Source organism: Pholcus phalangioides, unplaced genomic scaffold, assembly GCF_987345545.1.
Source record: "Pholcus phalangioides strain wild (caught in Gottingen) unplaced genomic scaffold, Ppha-v1.0 ptg000004l_1, whole genome shotgun sequence".
In the NCBI taxonomy this organism is placed as follows: domain Eukaryota; kingdom Metazoa; phylum Arthropoda; class Arachnida; order Araneae; family Pholcidae; genus Pholcus; species Pholcus phalangioides.
This window is the reverse complement of record NW_028301597.1, coordinates 13,661,887-13,678,887: the sequence shown is the minus strand read 5'-3', so window position 1 is coordinate 13,678,887 and position 17,001 is coordinate 13,661,887. Positions and strand designations below refer to the sequence as shown.

General features: G+C 39.3%; 1 protein-coding gene across 2 annotated transcripts in view; it reads left to right on the top strand.

Annotated features, from left to right (window-relative positions):
• Positions 1-14,197, top strand: part of LOC149086568 (core alpha-(1,3)-fucosyltransferase-like) — a 98,253-nt gene extending 84,056 nt beyond the window's left edge. For both annotated transcript variants that reach the window (XM_089230922.1, XM_089230923.1), the window contains one exon: positions 13,436-14,197. In XM_089230922.1, coding sequence (XP_089087048.1) covers positions 13,436-13,823 — 388 coding nt within the window. In that variant the 3' untranslated portion in view covers positions 13,824-14,197. The remainder of the gene's footprint in view (positions 1-13,435) is intronic.
• Positions 14,198-17,001: the final 2,804 nt, after the last annotated feature.

The following is a 17,001-nucleotide window of genomic DNA, read 5'->3' as shown; positions in this document are numbered from 1 at the left end:
ACAACATGCATTAGCGGAGGTGAGATATGCAAATGATTAGAATTTCAGCGCAGACGCACATCACGCGCGCCTGTGGCGCCACTTCAAAGCGCTATTTAAGGCTTGGAGATTTCGACGATTTGAAGTACGGCAATTGTGTTTTTCTTGTGGTTTTTTCAAAAAAACGATCATCTTTTGATCAAGTATCCGAGTTCGACAGAGGAAGGATAGTGGCCTACCGAGATTGTGGATTATCTTTCAGGGAAATCGGTAGTCGTGTTGGACGAAACCAAACAACTGTAATGCGGATATGTGATCGTTGGATGCAGGAGGGTACGACGGACCGACGTGTTCGATCGCATCCACCTCAGAGCACCACTTCACGTGATGACAGGCGTATTGTGCGTATGGCAGTGACGGATCGCTCAGCCACATCACGAACCATAGCACAGCACATTCAGTCTGTACCGCATCATCCAGTGTCTGCGCGTACCATTCGACGCCGTTTACAGCAGAGTGGTCTGTCCGCAAGACGTCCATTGCTTCGTCTACCCTTGACGCAGAACCACAGACGTCTCCGCCGCCAATGGTGCGATGAAAGAAGGACGTGGACGGCACAATGGAATTAAATTGTCTTTACTGACGAGTCATGCTTCTGTCTGCAACACCACGATGGTCGGATTCGAGTCTGGAGACACCGAGGAGAGAGGATGCTGAACAGCTGCGTTATGCACCGCCACACTGGTCCTGCACCGGGTATTATGGTATGGGGCGGTATTGGATATCACTCTCGCACTCCTCTAGTACGCATTGCCGGTACTTTAAAAAGCCAGCGCTACATCTCCGAGGTGTTGGAGCCAGTTGTCCTTCCTTACCTTCAGGGCTTGCCCACAGCCATATTTCAACAGGGTAATGCGCGACCACACGTGGCACGCATTGTCCGAAGGTTTTTCGTCAATCGCCAGATTGAATTGCTTCCCTGGCCAGCTCGCTCTCCGGATCTTTCGCCGATGGAAAACATGTGATCCATGGTTGCTCAACGATTGACCCAGATTACATCCCCAGCTGCCACACCAGATCAACTTTGGCAACGCGTGGAAGCTGCTTGGTCTGCTGTACCCCAAGAACACATCCAAAGTCTCTTTGAATCAATGCCGAGGCGTGTGGCAGCGGTGATCTCCAACAATGGCGGCTACTCTGGCTACTGATTTTGGCAGGAACCACACTTCACAGAAGTCTATAAATTTAATCATTTGATGCTTGGTCAACATGTTATCTACAAAATAAATATTGTTGCGATATCTCTTGTCTTTTTTGGTGTTGCAATTTGGGTGGCCAGCAGTGTATTTCGATTCAGAAAAAATACCATAATTTACTTAAACTACTTCACATCGGTACTTCGTATTATTAGCATGTTGTATTTAGATTTGATACTGTCGTGAACACAAATGACTCAGGAAAAACGTCAAAAAATTCAGTCAAGTGTCAAAGAAACACTAATTTATAGTTGCCGTAGCTGGAATCAATAGGTGAAGAACTATTGAATGTGAATCTTTTTTTCCAGATTTCAAAAAGGAAAAAGATTCCTTGAATATGAATCTTCACTTATTTGAAAGTGTCGCTTTTGAATTAATTTTCAAGAAAAATGAAGCCAAAATAGGAATTTATTTGTCATAGCCTAAACGATACTATAAACAAGAAATAAAATAATTCATAGAAATTAATTACTGAGTAATTAATGTAATCAATTACAGAAAAAAAAAACCTGAATTTTTTCTAACAGTATAAAACGTATAGGGGCCATACAAGTATTAAGTAAGCACATTTTTAGCCATTTTTGACCCCCTCCCCTCCCCCCGTCGGCAAAACACTGACCCCCCCTCCCCCTGTTAGCAAAATTTCGTCAGCAGCTTAGAATATTTCATATCTTCAAAAAGGGTGGTTGATGACGTAAGCAACCTTCAAATCCCCCTCCCCCTTGTCAACAAAAGTCAGCAAATCCGAAACCCCCACCCCCTCCCCGATGCTGACGTGATACTTGAATGACCCCATCATCCAAGGGGGTGCGGGAAGGGAAAAAGGTTGCGAACCACACACACTGCCCCTAGACCAGCGGTTCTCAACCGGTGCTCCGCGGCCGCTCGAAGAAAATATTAAAAATAACAATTAATGTGAAAAAAATAATTATAAATATTTTTAAATAATAAAAATAAATGAGTAACTTTTTGATGAATAAATAAAAAATAGTCCTACGGGGCTCTATAGAAATTACATGCCAAAAAGGGCTCCGTGAGTAAAAAAAATTTGAGAACCGCTGCCCCAGACCATTAGACTATAACCCGCAAGGCCAGTTGAATTTTCTTTCCCGGAATTATCTTTGCATCAACAAGCTGTCGAAACCTTCGTAGTGATATAGCAGAGAGTGACATAATCTTTGGATAAGTCGCCATCTAGTGGCAGTGTCAGAAATAGTGAGCTTCGGCCTGAGTTAGGTTTAGCTGTCCATGCACGGGCCCCTTCGGCGCACACGAGCTCTAAGGAAAGAGGATTCGTTGGCTTCAGTCTAGAACAGTGGTTCTCAACCTGGGGCCATATGGCTCCCTTGCGGTACTGTGATATTCTAGGGGGCCACGATAGAAAATCAGAAGAAAGCATCAGTGAACACTTCATCAGGATTATTCAAAATATGTATTCGAAAAATAAAGTGCAAGTGAGAACAAGTTTTGGCCTAACTAATAAAGTACCAGTAACCCGTGGAATTCTACAGGGTGAAATTTTTTCTCCTAACTTATTCAGTCTATATTTGAGTATTTTAATGACTTAATCGAAAATTCTTGAAAAAATCAATCCAATACCCAACCCCTATGGATCGGACAAAAAATAGATTGCATCCGAAAGTGTGATAGACTTACAAAAGAAAATTAAAATCCTTGAACAATTTGGCTAATTGTAATGTAGTTTAGAAATAAATATTAATAAAACGAAGGTTATGGTATTTAGGGGGGGGGGGGGTGGAAGGCTTTAAAAAACCGAAAAATGGAATTTCCCGGGAACACCCATCCAAGTGGTGTCATCCTATACGTATCTGGGAATACCATTTTCTTCCTTTGGGAAATTTACTTTTGCCAAACAAAAATTTATTTCAAAGGGTAAAAATGCTATTTCTGCGATTTGGCTAGTTCTTACTAAAACGAAATGTACATCAATTAATGTAGCTCTTAAGTTATTTTCATCTCTTGGGACTTCTGCTCTTTCATATGGCACTCCGATCTGGGTCACTGAATATATAAACGACTTTGACGTAATTTTAAATATTTTCGCAAGAAAACTATTGCACCTCCCGAGGAAAACGGAGTAAATTCTAAGATCAGAGCTTGGTTTACCAAGAATGTCAGTCCTTTTTAAAAAACTTTTACTTCGTTTCCTAATACGAATTTTGAAAATGCCATCACAGGTAGACAGACTACCGAAAATATGTCTAGTAAATTTGTGGCCAAACGTGATTGGGCAATATCAATCTGGAATATTTTTGATGAATGCGGAATGAATTTTATGAAGGAGATCCAGGACTCCCCCTTTATACTCGGCAAATACATCCCACAAATACTCCAGATCTCTTGCGACCAAAGTATACAATATGTTTATTCATACATTTTGAATCAAAAACTAGCTTTCCTCAGTATAAAACCCTTAAACAAGCTTTCGGATTTGATAAATACTTATTATGCCATAAGAGAATTTATGCTCAGTTACTGCAGCGGTCGAGCGCGTTACCGACTACACCACTGCGACTCAAGAATCCCACCGGTGCCTCGTGGGAGAAACGTTTTGCCAACGTAGATACCATGCTCAATTACGGCTGGGATTGGGCAGAATACACATCGGCGGTAATACTGTGACTATTTTTCCGTCAATGCCATGTACGTTTTGCGATGAAAATGCTCTGGAAACACATCTTCCTTCCTTGTCGATCTCATAACTACTACATATTAAAATATTTAGATTTAAATACCCACTCACAAACAATGACAGAATTTTTCAAGTTCTACGAAACTATGAAAAAATGTTTTCTCTTTCTGTCAGATATAAAAGTTTATTCGAATTGTGAGGGTCTTGATTTTTGCGTAATCTGCGTTGCTGGTCCATGCACTTGGTAGAGTCAGAGCACATGCATGTGTGATTTGTATTTTTTATTGATTGGTATTGTTTCTTAATTATTTTTACCTACTGTATATATAGTCGATCTAATATGTGAAGTTTATGAATGTGCGTTGTAAATGGTTTTGAAGTTTTGCCACTTGATTGTTTTTCGAATGATATCGAACCAAGAAAATAAATATTCTATTCTCTATTCCAATTTTTCGGCGTTTGTAGGAAATTCTAAGGGAGGGTTCATTAAACATTAAAAATAGGAAGTTTTCAACCACTATTTTAAATTTAATATGCAGTGCTTTTCTTATCGTAGCATCGTATACTTGATTATGTAGTTTTATCAATAGATGGCAGCAAACTCCCAGAAGTACGTCGACTGAATGCTCCATAGCTTCCACGATTTTCAACATCGATTGATTTTTATCTTGTTTGTGTGTTACGGTAGTTTTCATTTCTTTAGTTCAACAAACATTCGTGGCGAAGATTTTCTCTCTTCAACAAGCTTGAAGGGCCACTTCACCATCCAACATTTCCGAGGAATTCTAGCTAAACGGAAGGAGATGACGGCGCATAAACAGGTTCATGCTTAAGATCAAAATAAACATCCCCGAGAGAGCAAAAAGACCTCTCCAATAGGATGTACCCACATACGTCTATCCCTCCGTTTCCTTCTGAGATGGAGATATAGCAACTTTAACTGCTTTTTGTCCATATTTCACAATTTTATACAATAAAACCTGCCAACAACGGCCACTGACGGGACCAAAATTATAAGCCATTACGAATATTTAATTGACTACATACTTTAATAACTTTTAAATTTAATTTAAAAATTTTAATTTTTTTCTTTTTAAATTTTTAAAATTACTTAAAAATATAAATATCTGAAATATTATTTTAAATATTTGTTATTTTTTTAAATTTTTTAACTGTTACTTTTTTTAAACTTTAAAAAAAATACTTTTATTAAACAACGTTATCCACGTACGGTGTTCACTCAGGGCCGGATTAAGTCGTTTGAAGACCCTAGCACTTGAATATTTTTGGTGGTTCCCTCGATACCTACAAGTATATTTTACTCGATATTAAGTCTCTAAACTTAAAAAAATGAAATTTTATATTTCAGAAGTGACTAATCTAAGGATGGGATTTCACGCTAAAAAGTTTATGAAAGTTATTTTTAAAAAAAATAATTATAACATATAACTTACACATCTCCGGATACGATACTTTTTTTGAGAAATAGATCTGATAGGAAAGGGGGTGGAGTGTTGATATACGTGAAATCCTGTTTGAAGGCTAGAGAGTAACGTGCAGAGAAGTGATATTGAAACCATATGGGTTGAACTTGAGAACAAAAGACGTCATAAGCTTATTGTTGGGGTTTGTTACAATCCACCGAATAGGGATCAAAACTACATTGCCAAAATGCATGATGAAATTTCCTACATGTGTAAGCGAAAGAGGGTTCTCATACTAGGGGATTTCAATTACCCGGGTATTGATTGGGAGAACCTTTCATCTGGAAATCAGTATGAAAGAGACTTTCTTAAGTTGGTGCTCGAAAATTTTTTGTATCAGCATGTATCAGAAGCCACTAGGGGTACTGCTATTTTGGATTTAGTTCTTACTAGTTCTGAGGATCTAGTTGAACATGTTTCGGTGGGGGAAGAGTTTTCTTCCAGTGATCATCGTATCGTCAGATTTCACTGTAACTTTTCCTCGGGTAAGGTTGATAACAAAAGACTGGTTCCTTGTTTTCGGAGAACTAACTTTGATGTTTTGCGAAGAAGGTTAGCGGAAGTTTTCAAAGACCGGTTGGAATCAGTAGGGGTGGTAAGTCAATGGGAAGAATTTAGTACGAAGCTGTCCTCTGTTTTGCACGACGTCATACCCTTTGTTCGAAAAAAGCGTGTTTGTACATCACACCCTCTATGGCTCACGGATAGCGTGCGGAACCTTTATCTTGAAAAGAAAAGAGTATTCAGAGAGTATAAAAGTGGACGATGTGACCTATCATTGTTTACTGATAAAAGAAGACTGTTGAAGAAAGCGATAAGGGATAGTAAAAAGAAAGTTGAATCTAGGTTGGCAGATAACATTGGCTCTGACCCAAAATCATTTTTTCGATACGTCAATAATGGATGTAAGGGGACAGTTGGCCCCCTCTCGATAGGAGGCTCAAAAGTAGAGAGCAATGTAGGCATGTGTAGTGCTTTCAATGACTTTTTCGCGTCGGTTTTTAATGGAGATAATGATATTCGATATACGGGTGTTGCATGGGGTAATAAAACGCTCAACGATATTCAAGTGGAAGACGTGGAGGTCCTAAATCTTCTAAGAAATGTATGTGCAAGCAAAGCACCAGGACCAGATGATATCTATCCCAGGGTTCTCAGGGAAGGTGCTAATGAATTGTTGGGGCCAGTCGCACAGATATACAGGAGTAGTGTTGCTGAGGGTATCGTCCCGAGAGATTGGAAACTGGCTAACGTTGTTCCGATATTTAAGAAGGGTAGTAGAGAAGTGGTGTCTAATTATCGTCCAGTGAGTTTGACGAGCTCCCTCTCGAAAATTTTGGAAATTATCATCAAAAGGCAGTTTGTGAAGTGGATAGACGAGAATAATGTATTGTCGGATAATCAGCATGGGTTCAGGAAGGGGAAGCATGTGTAACTAACCTCCTTTGCTTCTATGATTACGTGACTAAGGCTTTGGGTAAGAGCAAAAATGTCGACGTTGTTTACCTTGATTTCCAGAAGGCATTCGATCGGGTCCAACATGGCAAACTCTTGAAGCGTTTACACGAGATTGGAATAGGGGGCAACTTGCTGAATTGGATAGAATCGTGGTTAAAAGATAGGTCGCAACGAGTTATGGTGAACGGGGAATTCTCTGGTTGGACAGACGTCACAAGTGGAGTTCCTCAGGGAAGTGTCCTTGGCCCCATACTTTTTTCACTTTTTATCGACAAACTCGATCAGGGTATCGATGGAATTACTAGCAAATTCCCAGATGATGTGAAGCTAATGGGGGTAATCGGAAATGAAAGCGATAGGGAGTTGCTCCAGACCAACTTAAACAAGATTGCAGCATGGGCAAATGAATGGAGCATGACGTTTAGCGTAGATAAGTGCATGGTCGCTCATTTTGGTTCGAACAACCCACGGTTCTCTTACGAGTTGAATGGTGTCACTATCCCGGATGCAACTAGAGTCACCGATTTGGGAATTCTCATTGACGAGCGACTTAAGTTTTCTGAACATTGTTCAGCGGTTGTCAAAAAATCGAATAGAATGCTTGGTCTCATTTTCAAAAAGGTCTCTTCGCGTTCTCCTAAAGTCATTCTTCCGCTTTTTCGAGGCTTAGTTCGTCCTGGACTGGAGTATGCTGTAAGGTTTTGGAGACCATACCTACAGAGGGACATAGACTTGGTTGAAGGGGTGCAGAGAAGAGCTACGCGTGTCCTTATTGGCACACAGGGCTTGAGTTATGAAGAAAGACTTCATTTTTTGAATATGTTTACATTGGATGAACGCAGGTGTCGAGGAGATATGATCGAAGTGTTCAAAATTTTCAATGGGATGGATAGGATGGACCATGAACTTTTAGTACACCGCCAATCGACTGCTTTTACAAGGGGACACCAGTATCGATTGGTGAGGGACAATGCAAGGTTATGGTGTCGCAGGGAATTTTTCTCCAATAGGGTTGTTAATAAATGGAATAGCTTACCCCCGGAGGTAGTAAATTGTAACACAATTGACACGTTTAAAAAGAAATACGATAAACATGTTGGGGTAAATCGAGAAGCTATCCATTCTTAGAATAAGACAACCATAAGTATTCTTTATGGGCATTGTATAATATTTTATCATGTGTATATATTGTTTGTAATTTGTGTTAATTGCATTTTTAATTGGGTTGCTGTATTTTTGAAACATATGACAACCATATTTTTATGGGCATCTTTTTATCAGCCACCTCGTTGGGCATTTTGCCTGTTGTGGCGTTGTATTTGTATTTGTATATAAAATTTTTATAGTGTAATCCGGACTTAAGGCCGGAATTATACTCTAAAGTTTTATAAAAATTCTTTTATAAAACTTGAAAAATGTAACCAATAAACACATCTTAAGGCCGGTATTACACTATAAAAGTTTGATAAAAGTCCTATTATGAAACTTAAAAAATGCAGCCAATAAGGTCAACGATTGCATTTTCTAGAATGTAACCAATAACCTTATTGGTTAGATTTTTCAAGTTTTATAAAAGGGATTTTATCAAACTTTCATAGTGTAATACCGGCCTTACATTCGAGCGAACTTAACTGATTCGCCTATTGGTTGCATTTTTCAAGTTCTGTAAACGAACTTTTATAGTGTAATCCCGGCCTAAGACAGAATTGTGATGTGAATATTTCTAAGCACAGGCATTTTGAAAGTCTCCACCCCTCCCTTTTTTTTTCTACTTGCAAATTCTTTGATATCTCCTGAATTTTTTTGTTTTTTTGTTTTTTTTTGGAACATCATTGGATGTTTTTGGAATTTTTTTTTGATATTTTTCCGAAAAGACAGATTTTTTTTTTTTCAAAATCTTTTGAAAATCTTTTAAGATATTTTCCCCCCATCGACTACTTGTGAGGATCGGAGTGAAAGCATCTTTATACCCATATTCTATGGGCTCTAGATTAAATCACCAAAGAATGGCTCTGGGCTGTCTATGGCCACAGAATAAGGGGTGAAGGAGAAAAATAATTACAAAAATTGTGAAAAAATAGTTTTTATTCACGAATTTCAAACTAAAGATGCGGGCGTTTAGTGCTCGTGTGAAAGGGTATGCGGACCCGCGTCCGCTCCGTGTGAAAGGGGCCTTATATAACGATCACTTTTTTTCCTCCTATTGCAGAGGTTTCATTTCTTTCTCCCTTTCCTTATGTGTGTTTTAGTATATTTTTTCAATCGTCAAACCATAGCTAAGGAGAAAAGATAAAAAGATAATGCTGAGGTGAAGAGAAAGAAAGGAAAAAGACAATTTTATTTTTACCAATAAAGCATCCGGAAGGAAGTTCGAATGTATTTTTTACATTTGCACAGGGACGCGTTCGTTAAGGGATTAAAAATAGTATTCAATATGTAATTTTTATTATAAAAATAGGGGTGAAAGCACCCCTGACGCCTTCGGCGTATAACCCCCCCCCCCTCCAACTCCTCCTAACCACTCGTCAGATCTTTCATTATAAAGCAAAATATTCCTCAGTCACTGCGAATGCCTGCGAAAATAGTTATTCAATTGCCAGTTTCCTCTGATTTCGATAACAATACACTGTCATCATAAATACAACATAATACTCGATGCACCGCAATACATACGTGATACGCCACGATAGGCAATACAGCACAATAAGTAATGCACCACTATATGCAATGCACCACCATATCAGCAATAAAGCAAATTAAGTAGTAATTCACTATATACGGTGTATCACAACACGCAAAGCTCCACCATTGGCAATAGAGCACAATACTCAATCCACCACTATATGCAGTGCACCATGATAAAGAATGCACCACACGATAAGCAGTACAGCACAATACGCGATGCATCGCAATAGGCAAAGTACCATAATATGTACCACAATACACCGTAAGCACTGCGTTACAATAAGCAATACAGCACAATATGCACAGTACGCAATGTATCGCATTAAGCAAAACACAGTAATACGCAATAAGCACTGCGTTACAATAAGCAATACAGCACGCGATGCGCGATGCACTAAAATATGGGATGCACCACTATTTGCAGTACGCCACAATAAACAATGCACCCCAGTACGCAATAAGCACTAATTAAAATAAGCAATACAGCACGCGATGCACTACATTACGCAATGCATTACAATCAGTAATGCACCATTATTTGCAGTACACCACAATAAGCAATACAGTATAATATGCAATCCACCACAGTACGCAAACGCAATGTATCGCATCAAGCAAAGCACAATAATACGCAATGCACCACAACACGCAATAAGAACTGCATTGCAATAAGCAATACAGCACGTTATGCACTATAGTACGTAATGCATAACAGTCCAAATCAACAACCACCAAAATCAGCAATGCACTGCAATCAGCGAAGCATCGCAATAAGCAATTCACCCACAATACGCAATACAGGCTGCATCGGACTGCATTATAATAAGCAATACAGCATGCGATGCACTAAAATCAGCATTGTATTTGCAGTTGCACCACAATAAGTAATACAGCACAATAGCAATACCCACTGCATTAGATTAAGCAATACAGCACGCTATACACTACAATACGCAATGCATTGCAATCAGCAACACAGCACGCGTTGCACTACAATACGCATTACAATAAGCAATACAGCACAATACGCAATGTATTAAAATAAGCAATATAGCACAATACGGAATAAGCACGGCATTACAATAAGCAATACAGCATGCAATTCACTAAAATACGTGATGCATAACAATGCGCAATGCACCAGAATCAGCAGCGCACAATACGTAATGTACCATACAATGCGCATACTGCATTGATGCATAACAATAGGCAATGCACCACATTCATCATATTGCAGTGCACAACAGTAAGCAGTAGGCACGACATTGTAATAAGCAATACGGCACACGATGTACGTACAACGTGCAATGCAGCACAAAATTCAATACAGCACAATACGCAATACGTACTGCATTATAATAAGCAATACAGTACGCGATGCACTACAACACGTAATACATAACAATACGCAACACATACCACAATAAGCAATACAGCTCAATACGCAATACAGCACTATACATCGCAATAAGCACCACAATACGCCATAACCACTGAAAAATGATAAGCAAGCGATGCACAACTATTTGCAGTACACCACAATAAGCAATACAGCCCAATACACACTAAGCACTGCATTGCAATGAGAAATACAGCACGCGATGACTATAATGCATAACAATTAGCAACGAACCACAACAAGCAATACAGCACGCGATGCACCACAATACATAACAATATGCAATACAGTATAATACGCGATGCATCACATAAGCAAAGCACCATAATAAGCAATGAATTAGAATAAGCAATACAGCATAATACGCAATGCCACACCATCGCGATTCAGTGCAATAAGCAATTCACCATTTTAGGCAATGCAGTGCAATAAGTAATGCAGTGTTATATTAAGGGCACCACAAAAAACAACGCACCACTATATTCAGGGCACCACATTATGCAATACAGCACAATAATTAATTCACTACCATCGGCAATACAGCACAGTGCTTATTGCACCACCATAAGCATCACATAATACATCACAATAATTAGTGCACTACCATATTCAAAGCACCACAATAAGCAATGCACCACAATAAGCAATGCACCACAATAAGCAATGCACCACAATAAGCAATGCACCACAATACTCAATGCACCACTATATTCAGTGCACCACATTAAGCACAATACTCAATGCACCACTATATTCAGTGCACCACATTAAGCACAATACTCAATGCACCACAATAAGCAAAACAACACTGCTTAATTTACCCCCCATCGGCAATACAGCACAATAACAAATACACCGCCGCCGCAGCCAATATAGCACAATAAGCAATGCACTACAACACACCATAAGCACTGCATTAGAATAAGCAATATGGCACTAAAATACGTAATGCATAACAATGCGTAACCGACCAATATTTACAGTGCACCACAATAAGCAATGCAGTCCAATACAGCACAATAAACGATGCATCGCCCTAAACAAAGCACCATAATACGCAATGAGCCATAATAAGCCATAAGCATTGCATTAGAATAAGCAATACAGCGCTCAGTGCACTACAACACGTAAAGCATCACAATCAGTAATGTGTGTAATCAGTAATATTTTACATCACAAATAAGCAATACAGCATAGTATGCGATGCATCGCAATAAGCAAAGCACTATAAAAAACACTTATATTACGCAATGCACCATAATACGCATTAAACGCTGCATTACAATGAGCAATACAGCGCGCTATGCACTGCAATATGCAATGCACCATTATTTTTGCAGTGCCACAATCAGCAATACAGCACAGTGCGCAATGAGAAGCAAGTATTCATCCTCGACTCAAAATGAAACCTGTCAATTTCCCAATTGAGAGATCTGTCCAATGCCCCACCCTGGGTACCCGGACCCTGTGTGTTGGGAGTACTGGTGATGTATACATGCCTCTGGGTACATTCACAAAACTTGGTCCCTACAGGTCAAGCGGTTCCCGATGTGTTCAGGAGTAAAATGAAAATTTGACCCAGACTCGTAACCGACTTCCGTAACACAAAAACGTAGCAGATTTCCGTCCCTTAAACAACGTCACCGACTTCCGTTACATAAAATCGTCACTAATTTTCGTTGCTTAGAAACTGGTCCTTTTCGAGTTCGTGATCTTATATTATAGAGTAGATAATCGATTGATATGGGTTTTTCCTTGAATTTCCTGGGCCGCTCCGAGAGGGGGGGGGGGGAATGAATACAGAACGTTTTTATATTTCATGAAAGTGATTGATCAGGAAATTATCCGTTTCATAATTTTTGGTGTCTCGCGGTCAAAGTTTTCTGAAGAGAGAAATAGTCATAGACGCATCCGTTTTTACTTTTTTTTTCTTTTTTATATATTCACGAATGTACAGTATTATTTTCTGGCTAAAATGCAACAAGGATTCAATCGCAAGGTAATAAATTTCAGAGCCAGCAGGAATTACAAATGTGGATGGCAACTCGCGACGAGTTTCAAATCTCTTGCGGAGCCATGCAAAGCGTTCATAATTAATCTGCCTCAGAGAGATCCGCCTCGACCCTGCGTTTAATCACTCTGTTTCTCTCTCTCTGTTGTATGCAGTATTGTTTGATTCTGTGCGTGAGCGCGCGTTTCCTCGCCTTCGTGAACAATACGTTTAATCCCGCTCGACAGAGAAAATTCTGCAGACGAATGTTTTCAACTTCGGAGTCGCTTTGTGCCGCAATCCGCCCACGCGCATGAATAAAAGCATTTTCGGACAACCTTTTAGAGCTGCGTCGTTTCTATAACAAAGATGTTGGCGTTTGTGTCAACGATTCGTTCCTCGTTACCGGCAAATTTATAACCACGCGGCGTATCTTATAATGATGTTTCGCATTCGCGCAGTAATGTTATTAGAATGTACGTATTACAATATGTGGCCGACGTTAACTCGATTTTCTTTTGTCTTCCGCAGCCGCGACATCGTGCCCATCGTGATGGGAGCCAGGCCAGAGGACTACGAGAGGGCCGCGCCGCATCATTCCTACATTCACGTGGACGACTTCGCCTCTCCGAAGGATCTGGCGGCTTACCTGCACTTGCTGGACAAGAACGATACCCTGTACAACGAGTACTTCGAGTGGAAGGGCACCGGCGAGTTCATCAACACGTACTTCTGGTGTCGGATGTGCGCTCTGCTGCACGCGCCTCTCTACCACAAATCCTACGCGGACATGCATCAGTGGTGGTCGGGAGCCGGGACGTGCAATGCTGGACATTGGCGTCGCTACCCGAACTCTGGTGAATTGGCCGCCGAAGACATCCAGAAACGCTCTGCCAGTCAAGAAGAGAGTCGGCGGTAGGCCTTTCGAAGGCCCTCTACTTGATCGTGGGTACATATCGATTCGTATATATTCGAGACCGCAAGATCGCACCCTTACACACTCATTATATACATAGTCGTGAACACGCCGAATTCTGTTGTTAGCCTGGGTTCTCCTCGAAATAATATTAATGTGTATCGATCATTCGCGAACATTTCCTTCGGCTTGTAGTGATTGATTCTTCTCGAGCTTGAACATATCGGCGGCCGGAAAACGCATCTTCTATTGTGTTTTTTTGTTTAAGTTTCGTTGATGTCACATCGCACATTATTACTGTCCCTCGAGTGAACCATTACATGTTGTTGACCGGCAATTGTTCGAATAAAGTGATAAACTCTTTTCTCCTTTCAAAACCTCTTCCGATTAATCGTTACATTATTTATTTATTTTCATGCGTAATATGCGTTTTCAACAATTCTTTCGAGGATAACGCAATTATGATGCCATAGCTACTTCTGATAAATCGGAGGCCATGTAAAGTGTGCACGGCCTAAACATATCCTTTTATTTATTTTACTGAATTTTCACAAGATGATATGGAGCAGATTTATTTATGATTCGATCCCGCTCCTCTCTCACCGACAAAATTTACGTAACGTTTTCACCTATACGCGGGTCACAAACGACACGAGTTCGAAGAAGGAGATTTAGTATTATGCTAATTCTCAATTGCGATTTTCTCGAGGTCAGGTAGATATGTATACCAAAGAATGCTTAGAGGTGTCGCGAGTTCGATACCAGAATTGGCGCACATTATTATATTATCTTATCTGATTAAGTGAGAAACTTTCTTCACACAGAGGTACAACAAAAGCGCATTGATGTCATAGAAAGTCCCTCACCGAGGGATTAGACCTCTTGGCGAAGCATATAATATAGTATTTTATTGATATGCACCGTGGTACCAATACGCACAGCTTTTAACCGAACGATAGCGAAAAGACCGATTTTAAAAGTTGTAGAATGAAGCGGTTTTCACCAAAATTTATGGTTTGTGATTTTCTACCCGACTATGTCCAATTCGTTTCGACGAAGGGTTATCTACATATTTATTATCGTTCAAACTTCAAAACCTTCAATGCAAACCCTTATGTTTTCCATCTTATCTGATTTATCGCATCGCACATTTACCCTAAAAATAAAATTTCATCGCCGTAAGTATAAAAATGAGAGAGAGATATGAGTGAAAATGTGTTTGGGGACACTATACCAACATTGAGAAACTGAATTTTTGAAGGTTCACTACAGGGCAAAAAACACCGAACAAGTTTCGAACGATGAATATACTCCAGATGCTACGCGAGCGTTTGGATTTAGCGCTGTTAAAAAATGAATAGTTTTTATTTTATGGAGGTGAAAAACAAACTTTTTTTAATTACTCTTCATTTTAGTGACTTTATATCTGTGATTGAACGAATATTTATACCGTAATTATTTCAAACGATGTGTCACAAAGCAATAGTTTGTGACGACAATTTCATCGATTTAGAAAAAATATAGTGCAATGTTCGACGGAAAACTCTTATATTATAATTTTGTTTCATTTTGCAATTCCCCAGTTTTTAATAATGCGGAAAAAAAGAAGAAAAAAATGCGGATGAAACAAAATGCCGTGGTTTTAGCCGAGACGATTCCACCAATAACCACTATCCTAAACTTGGCGCACACTATAAAGATCGAAAAAAACAAAACAAATGATTTTGAGAAACCTCACTTTAATTTCTGAAAGTATCGGCAATATTTTTTTTTTATTTTTTTTTTTTAATTCTATAATTATTACTTATTTCTGTGCAATTTTTTTACACTCATTATGTTACACGTAAGAAAAGATTTTTCTCAGTGAGATTGGCGAGAATCCGCTATACCTTACCAAGGCCGCGCATCGATACATTGGTTAAGAGGCTTTCGTTCCCATAGCAACGAGTGATGCGGTTCCCTCGTAGCCTCCCCTTCACTGCAAAGTTAACCTGAAACGGCTTATAAGATGATTTACGCTATTGTGAGAACCGTTATTTATTGATTATTATCTCCATAAATATTAACATGAATCTAATTGTATGGTATTAATTTGGGAATTCTTAGCACATTATTATATTTACCATTCCTCAGAAGTAACAAAAACTGAGATTCGAGGTTTCTTTCTTCTCTAAATAAGAAAATATTCGGTAAATGCTATTTGTTTTAGAAATTTGATCAAAAGAAATAGTATGCGAATAAAAATTTATAGAAAACGCTATCTAGACTGGAAGATTTATTTATCTATCAATGAAAACAGCCTGTTGTATAGTACGAGGTGTAGTGACTGTTGTTGTTAATAACTTCTTGTATCCGTCTCGGCATCGAGTCAATGAGGCGGATCGCAAGGTCTGGATCTGTTCTTAAATAATCCTCTACACCAGTGAAATCAATCTTTGCTTTCCATAAAGCCCATAAATTTTCAATTCGGTTGAGATCTGCAGCATTACTGGGCCAATTCAGCACTTGGATACCATTCTCCTCTATCCAGCGTTGAACCAAACCACTTTTATGGATTAGACTGTTATCCTGAAAAGATTTCAAACATGAAAAAAATAACTTTCGCAATAAAATAAATAATAAAATAAAATAAATTTGATCATTTTATCTTGGTGACAATTCAATGAATATGTTACCTGCTGGAAGTGGAAAAAAGCCATCTAGAAAATGGTTATTCAATACTTCGGGAATCATACTGTGCGCTAGAATGTCACAATATGAATTTGCATTCAGTCGTTCTGAAATAAGACGCAGAGGGCCGATGTTGTGGGCGAAAACACAAGACCATACAGATAAAGATTTTCTGCCACTACGTCAAACACTTTGGACGTATTGAGACCGACGACGTAAATTTCTTGGTCTATATACTCTGCTTCTTACTACAGAAAGACTGGATACAGCTTTCGTCAGTGAAAAGAACCGATTCCCATTCTGCTGTCGTCCATCGGATGTGACTTTGGGCAAACAAAAGCCTTTGCCGTATTTGATTAGTTGATAACGCGGGCTTATGGGCAGCAACGTAACTATGGAGAAATGCCTCCCTCAAAGATCGTTCAAAGACACACCTGTAAGAGAAGTAAAATATAGCGTAGACTTTATACTCGTTTAATTTCATTCAGAAATTCTTTTCAATCAGATTCTA